General features: G+C 38.3%; 1 protein-coding gene across 1 annotated transcript; it reads left to right on the top strand.

Moving 5' to 3' along the window:
- Positions 1 to 1,168: 1,168 nt before the first annotated feature.
- Positions 1,169 to 5,960, top strand: LOC144665101 (uncharacterized). The gene is made up of 3 exons (XM_078526276.1): positions 1,169 to 1,403; positions 2,420 to 2,668; positions 4,774 to 5,960. The coding sequence occupies exons 1-3, from the start codon at positions 1,169 to 1,171 to the stop codon at positions 5,109 to 5,111; spliced, it is 822 nt and encodes a 273-aa protein (XP_078382402.1). The 3' UTR covers positions 5,112 to 5,960.
- Positions 5,961 to 9,119: the final 3,159 nt, after the last annotated feature.

Raw genomic sequence — 9,119 nt, 5'->3', positions numbered from 1 at the left:
AGCAGTAATTTTGTTTCAAGATGTCATCTTTCAAATCTTTTCATTACTGCCCTTTAAAAATGATGCTACCTTGAATTGTCTTTTATACCATGCCATAGAAAATACAGCCAATCAGAATACAGGAAAGCCGTTGTATATTCGACGGTATTCAACCCAACCTTCCCATAGTGCGCTGCGACTGTATTCTCGACGAAATCTAGTAAGCGTCTTTTCTATGGCATGGTATAAAATACTTACACAACACTTTCTCGTGGTATACTATGGAATATCCCACTTGTCACTTGTATTTTCTTGGCATACACACTCGCCTAAAGGCTCGTGTGTATACCGAGAAAATACAAGTGACTCGTGGGATATTCCATAGTATACCACTCGAAAGCGTTGCATAACTAGTATATATTCTGCCGGTTATCTTTACGGGGCCTTACTTAATGAGTTCATAAGTCATTTTTGATAATTTTGTTCGTAAATTATAGTTTTGCATGTTATTTTCTATTTAAGCTGTTTGTTTTGTCGATGTTTAAGTAAACTGGAAAATCGATACAAGTTTGTGACTTTTATCGCTTTAGCACAAGGAAGCAAAGGCCTGTAAAAACAGCTCTTAATTCGACTACATATTCAATAAGCTAATGAGTTGTCCGTAGTCTAATTTGTAGGAGGAAAATCAAAATGCAGTTTGTCAGGGTAGCGAAAACATTGTAGTCATTATACTCATTTTTTAAATCGTCTCCTAAAAAACGAAAACGCAAGCGCATGACTGAAATGCTTACGACATGAAAATATTCGACGACCCAGAAATCTTATTTTTGCGCCTGTGTTGTCCTGTGTACATTTCTTAGCCGTGCTCCGCATTTACTAACTTCTTTTTATTGTTTATAATGACCATCAAAAGCCACAGAAAAAAAAATGATATAAAATACTAATTATGCGCACACTCATTTTGTCTTTTCGTAACTCTATATGATCGTGTCGTTTATGGTTTATACCTTTTTACTCTGACATTACTTTTTTCAGTATATATATAATTAACTAGAGGATAGAACACCTTCATCACATGGCAGACCAAAATTCAAGCTATTGCTACCCTAAAGGCGCGTCATGTGATGCACTCTCGCCCAGTAGAAATGGGCATTTAACTTTTTTATTTCTTTATTAATATTTCACAGAAATGGCCAGTCATCTGAAGATTGTTCTTGTGACGTTTCTGCTGATGTTCATTCTGACGGAAGAATGCAAACCCGTCCAGGCTAAGGGAGGGCAGCTGAAACAAAAGGTAAAGCTATCGGAAAAGAGCATGGCGGAAATGAACACAAAGATGAAAGATCAGGAAGTAAAGATACAAGAACAGGAAGCAAAGATACAAGAACAGGAAGCAAAGATAAAAGCATTGGAAGAGTGCAGTGGTAAATATACACACCCATATATCTCAGTCGCAACTCAGACCTGACATGCCTACGCCACTAAGAAATGACATGGTACATGTATATTGTCGCGGCACCCGTGTGCCTTATCTTGTGTCACGCCTGTCACGTTTGCGTGACGATTCTAGTTTACGTCATTACTGGCGTCATTACCCTTGAGCATGCGCTTTAGTCAGTTTAGTTTGTTCGACCACGCGGTGCCCTTTTCAGCCCGGAAAGGCGTAACTTTTGATCTGTCGTTTCTTGCATTGTATTTTTCTCCTTTTGTTTCTTGCCACTTGACAGCTTTACTTTGCAATAAAGTTTGTTCAAGCCACATGGGCCTTTGTTGTTTCAATTACAAGCACCCGCGCCGGGACATATATATTTTTCCATATTCGCCTGTGCAAAAAAGGTGCATGGTTTGAATATCCTGAAAGCCGACGGAGAAGGCGACAAAATAATTCTTTTTCCTATCTGACTTTGGCTACTTGAAAAACAACTTTTGTTTTTGTTTTCGATAATTGGCCGTTTTTATACAGAGGGTCCACATATCAGATGTGAGGCTGAATAAAAGATAAAGCTTTCCTGCTATTGTCGGGTATTTTGTTTTGAAGTAATACGCTGATATGCAGAACAAGATGGAAGATTTTAGCTTGAAAGTTCGTATGTCCTCGTCGTATCTTTTTACTGGTCTCAAGGAAAACGTTTTGGACGTAATAAGCACCCTTCAAGTTTCATTCATGGAACTTTAGCACGGGGGGGGGGGGGGGGAGGGGAGGTAATCCGAAACCACTCTATTTGTGGGACAGCAAAATAGGCAAAATAGATGTGGTTATTAGGAGCAATGGATTAGAAGCTTTTTCAAACATCAAGTGTTACTTTATTTGGGGCATGACACACAGCCGTACATCAAACTTCCACTTTGGCAGAAGAACTTTACCTTTGTTCAAAAACATCTAATGTCTAACATCTAACGGTTCTATAAAATGCGTTCAATGTCCACCTTTCTTTTTCAGCACCTGCAGCAGCTAGTTTAGAGGATTCAGAAATCTTAAGCGGGGACGGCGGTTATCTGAAGGCTTTAGGTAAATTTTTAGCGCCTGTCGTACAAAGCAGCTCTCCGTGGAAGCGTTGTTGGCGTGCGTCGCGGGATGGCTGGGCTGCAGCAACTTTTCATACCAAATGTGATGGTAAAGGCCCCACTGTTTCGATCGTACGAGTCGGAAAGTACATCTTTGGGGGGTACACCAGCGCCTCATGGACTAGTGGTAAGTGACATAATTATATTGCTTTAATACATGCGCATACTAGAAGGTAAAACAAATATGGGTACACGAAATGGCTTCAATCTTTAGCATGCTTTATGAAAGGGCATCTTTAAGACAAGAGTAACGTCGCCCTTTAGATAAATGGATAATTATATTTGAGCAGGATAAAAACTTTCTTCAGCCTTAATTTAAAAAGTTTTCTAAAATGATCTGTAAGTTATATTTTTGTCAGTGACTGTTCGACTCCGGCCAGGGAAGGCAGAGTTGGGGTAGTGGGGGGGGGGGGGGGGGGGGAGGGGGTTGGGAAGAGGACACTAAATGGCACTTAGCATGACTTAAAGGATGAGACCCTGATATCCGACCAGTGTCACTTAATCATTTATTAATACAATAGTAGGGGTAAAAATGAACCTAAATTGAGCCAAGCCTCAAAAAAACTATTTTAACTCACATCCCGTCATTTTTTAAGTGTGAGTCCCCGAACATATTCCATTTGCCGATTTGAAAACAACTTGACTCTACAAGTATTATCAAGGCTGAACTAGACTGCGTGAAGTCGGTCTTTATACCCCAGATTCTCCGCAAGAGTGGAAATGTTATAAGTTTTTCAAATGAGTAATTAGCGTCACAAAGAAGAAAAGAAAAGAGACTGCCTTCAGTCTAAGGCTTAAGATCTAAAATATTCGTTGACATCAGACTTTGACTATATCTGAAAAAATCCAGAGTTTTTTAATCCTGCTGCTCTGAGTAGAAAAAATTGCGATAGCAAAAGGGCTCAAATTCAGTTGCTAAAAAAAGATTAGCGTAACTAACACTGATGTATGGTACCTAAGAAAGGCATGCATGTAAGATGGTCCGAAATAGAATATGTTTTGTACTTTCTGGAATTGAGTAATAAAGCCTTTTTGTATTAAAAAAATTTTAGTTGCCGTTAATAACTTGAAAATTGAAACTCGCTTCAAATGTTTACGCAAACAGAACTTGCCGTTTCTGGGTACCAGATACGTGTATTTATATTAGAAGAAAGTTCTTAGTTCCTAAAAAAACTGTTGTGCAGCATCGGCGGTCAAGGAAAACAATTAGATGATTATCAGCTAGAAGTTAATAAATACTACTTATTAACCGAGAGTGAGGTCATTACAGGGGAATCTCAGACCGAGGCCTTGATGTATTGACCGAGCGACAGCGAGGTCAATACATCAAGGTCGAGGTCTGAGATTCCCCTGTAATGACCGAACGGACGAGGTTAATAAGTTATTTATTATATGGCCTTTAAGCACTATTCAAAAAAGAGTATAATAAAAAACACTGGAGGTAAATCTCGCTCTCGCTCTCTGTGGCTCTCTTGGTCCTCTCTTCGTCGCTCATACTGAAGAAGTATCGGTATGCTTATATTTTTCTATCAGTTATTGAAAAGATAGTTATATTTTGTCGGCATTTTTTGTTGTTTTTGCCCCCTCGCTAGTAGCTTTTACTCAGAACTCAAAAAACCGTCGAGCCGAGAAAAAATTTCATAATGCCCGGTCATTACAAGAAAATAATGCCCGCTCAGCAGCCAATCAGAGCGCGCGTACTATTGTAGCCATATAATAAAGTTAAAAAAAAAAAACCGCCGTATCGAGTATTGAAAAGCTGACGTTTCGCGTGTTGCGTCGGAGTAAAGTTCCCAGCGACTAACGCTCGCTAGGGCAGCTAGTTTACCTTTATCAACTTCCAGTTGATAATACTGAAATTATGCTTTCTTGGATAGCTGAGCTTATGTACCAGACATTTTTAATAGTTTTAGAGGTCTGAATGATGTATCGACTTTTTATAACGTTTTGGTCCTAAATAAGGTAAACATATTTTAAGAAGTAGGTCGCACGTCACCACCAAAAATTTCGGGATTATTTCCCTGGCCTGCTAATCGGACGGTTAACCTCATCAATTCAAACCTCAAGACAAATTTCAAGGAAACAAGATACAGTACAAAATTTACGAATTATGGCGAAATGTTGCCCACCAATCTAATTAACCTTATGTAATACGTTCGATGTAAAGCAGTTCAAAGCGTTAAGCATCATTTATTTTTGACATTTTTTCCATTGTTTATTTCCGATCAGGTGGTTGTCAGTGGTGGTATGATTCAGAAGCCTTCCTGTTCTCTTTGGTTAACAAGCCTGGTTGGCAACCACTGAAACTAGATCAAACAGGACTGTATAGTAATCTAAAAAGCTATTCCATCTACAGCTGCTCTAGCTATGGACCAACATTCGGAGCAGGGTTCGATATTTCCATTGCTGACAACGCCTCATCGAACAATAATTCCCAGGCGAACCTTGGATTCATCTACAGCCCGCCAACTGGTTACAGTGCAGGATCCTCCTTCGCCCAGTCATTCCTGGCGGGTAGCCTGACCTTTCAACCTGATGAAGTGGAAGTCTTCTTCGAAACTACCTGAAGGAATCGAGTTCGGAGTCTTAGCTTCACACGCCCTGCAAAATAAAAAGCAAACTTTAAAAATTTATTAGTGGGATACTGTAATACAAAACCTTTAAACTATATAGAAGCGGGATATTAGAAAACTTGAGTATCTTAATATATATGTTCACATATTCGTATCATTTACTCATAATATGCAAAAACGAATCGAATTATTATATTAATTACAATATATATAGTAATTGGTAGTTAGTTCTAAAGGATGATTGCAGCAAAGAAATTATCGGGAATTAAATTGAAATAATTGATTTGTCGTGACGACAGCGTTCTTGGAACATCATGTTAGGTTATCAGTAGAAAACGGCTCGGATAATTTTATGGTGTCGGCCTGACTTAGTATTCAAACTAAGAAAAATCGGGAACAGATCTATCCAGTAATAAAACGTCAAGAAATGAGTCCGTATATATGCTTGGAGTGGGTGGCATATGGTTTTGAGGGGCGTAACTGGATTTTCTTTTTTAACTTAGAATTCTTTCTCGAAAAGTGCATACTCCGAGCACACAGAGCGACAGGCAAAATGTCAAAAGAAAACACGTTTCACGCTTAACCTACTTAAAAAAATAACTTTCGACTGCCCGTTTTAAGAAGGCAGATCTTATTACCAAGTTTTAAATTTAATTCCTGGAAAGCCAAATCATAATTTAACATGCCAAGAATGTAATATGTAGGTTTCAAGCTGATTTTGCTGTTTTATATTTTTAAGGAAAATAGGGCTAGACAGATTATGACAGCTCTTGTGCAGTTGAGTAACGGTCAGAATTTGTTCACTAAATTGTGCTATCCCACAAAATAATTACTTGCAGTTGTGAGACAACCTTGTAAAAGTGTAAAATAATAAAATAGAGCAGGGTGAAAATAACGTGTTATTTTATCTTTTTGCTTGTTCCTATCCCGTTCTTATCTCTGCTATGTCCATGATTTAGAGTTACTGCACGATATAACAGGGTTGCCACAGGTCAGAAAATGGCCAGGAAAAAATAAAATTATTGAAGGTTAGGGAACGTCAGGGAATTTCAAGATTTCGAATTAAGAAAAGTTCAAAAAAATTAAAATTTTAACAACTCTGATTTTATATCATTGAAGGCTGTAGGCTTGGAACCACTGCTAAATCTGTCAGTTTGTTTTTATTTAGTCAGGGAAGTTTTTTTAGGAAAAGTCAAAGAATTTTGAAAACTGATGCCTGTGGTAGCCATGTATAAATTAGAACGATGCGATGTAAGGGAACGTCCAAAATAAAAGCCCACTATCACGGAAACACGCTCCTGCTTTTTAATTGACCGTCTACAACGTGTTGCTGTTCGAGCCACCTACTCATCGTGGCCTCGTGTGACTTGGGTTGTTCCCCAAGGCACAATCTTAGGTCCACTTCTTTTCCTAATTTAAATTTATTTAACTGTCAAACATAACTCTAGACAGTGAAACCCTTCAATCCGACATAGATCAGCTCGTAAACTGGGCATCACAAAGGCAACCGCGCTTTAATCCCGTATGAAGTATAACATATAACGCACAAACGTGATATATCCGCACCTACATATACAATGGGTACAACTCTTAATGCCGGAAAGTGCGTCAAGGATTTGGGCATCATGGTCTCCTCAGATGTATCCTGGAACGATCATGTCAACACTTCGGTTAACAAAGCCAATAACCTTTTGGGTTTAATTTTCAGAACTAATTTAATTAATTTAATTTTCTCTACATTATAAAAATCTCTGTTACGCCCTATACTCAATACGCAGCTCCGGTCTGGAATCCATATTTGTCTAAGGTCATTCTAGCGCTAGAAAAAGTTCAACGAAGAGCCTCTCGTCTTGCCCTCGGTCAGAAACTTGGCGAGATGGAATATGAAGATCGTTTAAAAAAGTTGAAGTTGCCGACATTGGAAACACGTAGACTGTATCTTTCTCTAGTAGAATGCTACAAAACTATCTTCGGTATAAACTTTGACGATTTTTTCGAGATTACAAAGTGTAGCTCTACCCGTACTAATCACCCTTATAAATTATTTGCTAAGTCCGCTAAATGTAACCCTTTTAAGTTTTCGTTTTTTATCCGAATCGTTCGTGACTGGAATAGCTTACCAGGGTCTGTTGCTGAAGCTTCTAGCTTGGACCGATTCAAAAGAAGATTAAGGCGTTTTCTCCGCTTTGTAGGCATTGCACGTTAAAGGGTCAACCTCGTGTCTCCCTTTTCAAGATGTATTTTTAATATTGTATTTTTTTTCTTTCAATTTGAATAAATCATATGTTTATGTTTTATGTTTATGTTTATTTTCGACTCTTATCTCGGTCACACCTGCCTGTTTGGATATCCCAATGAAACACTGTCTCTTGTGTTTGATATATTACGTGAAACTCTGACAGTGTGGACGGCTTATGCGGAATCCTTTATGCCAACTGTCGTTATTCGTTCTTTGAGCGGCTGTTCGTAAAATAATCAGTAAAACATGAGTGTACAAAGAGTTTTATAAATTCAAAAAGTTCGCTTCCACAATCTCAAAAACAAACAAAAAAGGTGGTCACAACGGTAATTATTTTTATTAAGCTCCGCCAAATGCTGTATCATGTTTAGCTGTTGTTGTTGCTGTGGCATCGTAAGCTAACAATCTTACCCAAAATATCCTTGTACTCTTGTCTGAACTGCTTATTCGTGGCAGCATATATAAAGGGGTTCATACTGCTACTCACGTGAACCAGGAACCCGTATGTAAGGTACGCCTGTCACGGCAAAGTGTGTTCCCCGCGCGCGGCGTCAATGTTATCCATGATAGAAATAGGAAGCCAACAAAATATAAAGCCGACCATTACTGCTGCTAAAGTCTTGCTCACTTTTGCTTCTTCCACATTCGCTCTGAGCTGTTGGAGGTTATTTTCGTGCTGGAAGACTCGATTTGAACGTGACAGTGTACGAAACACTTTGGTGTAGCAGACTGTGATAACTGTTAAGGGTACATGACGACTTGGTTACTTCATTGTAAAGCACTTTACTCTCTTTTTTAAACGGGTTAGCAACGTTCCTCGTTGTGGTCAACAACCAATCAATTAGACGTATGTCTTCTCGTTGTGAGACAAAAGCTGTTTCAGTGAAGACATCCCAGCCATTTTTTGCCTCAGGAAAAACTTTGCTCTAGCGTTTAGGTTAAGAGTGATTCCAATTACTTTGCTGGCTCTCGCATGTTTAAAAGTGAAAATTATGAATTCAAGAATTGCGATTACTTCTCTTTTATTTCAGAAATGGATATTGTATTGAGTTATCAAAGGGCAAAAATAGATCCTTTTTTGCGCATTTTCCTTTCAAAAACACGTCTTGGCTCGATCGCTCACTGAAGGCAAAAGCCAAGAACGTTATTCACAGTTTGAAAAGTTATCTTTGGAACTGATTTTTCACCTTTGAACCAAAGCTCCAAACATATCGCACTTTCAAATGAAAAATAACACGTTTTTTTTTTTATTTTTAACGTATAAGGCCGAGTTTCATTTTATTTCGTCGGAAATACTCTAAACCAAACCAAAGTTCCCATCTAAATGTACTAATGTTTATTGTCTCCATGGAATTCATAACCACAAGTTTACATTTTTTTCAAAAGGCTTGCCACTTTAAACTTCTTACCTGCGTGTTTGCATGTTAGCGTTCTATTTAATTAACATAATGCATCCCGATCAAATATTTGCTCGTAGGGCTTTTAGCTTGGAGCGAACGTGACCAGAAAAAATGAGCTTGTTTTGGTTTCTCGCAAATGGTACTGTTATTTTTGCTTCGCTTAACTTTCAGGCTAGAAAACTTTCTTCTAATAAGAAGAGTACTAAGTTTTTAAAAAAAGGCGATTTTCAACATGAAAAGGGGAAGTCCTAAGCTCTTATCTATCCCCTTAAAACAAACTGTTCTTAACTTCAGTTCCCTTCATAAATTAATTACAACAAATAGGCTGTACATGATCGGCAGTGGATTTGCAAAAAACTGCTT

Source organism: Oculina patagonica, chromosome 9, assembly GCF_052425735.1.
Source record: "Oculina patagonica isolate OP01 chromosome 9, crgOcupat, whole genome shotgun sequence".
NCBI lineage: Eukaryota > Metazoa > Cnidaria > Anthozoa > Scleractinia > Oculinidae > Oculina > Oculina patagonica.
The sequence above is the reverse complement of the archived record's forward strand: the minus strand, read 5'-3'. Positions and strand labels throughout refer to the sequence as shown.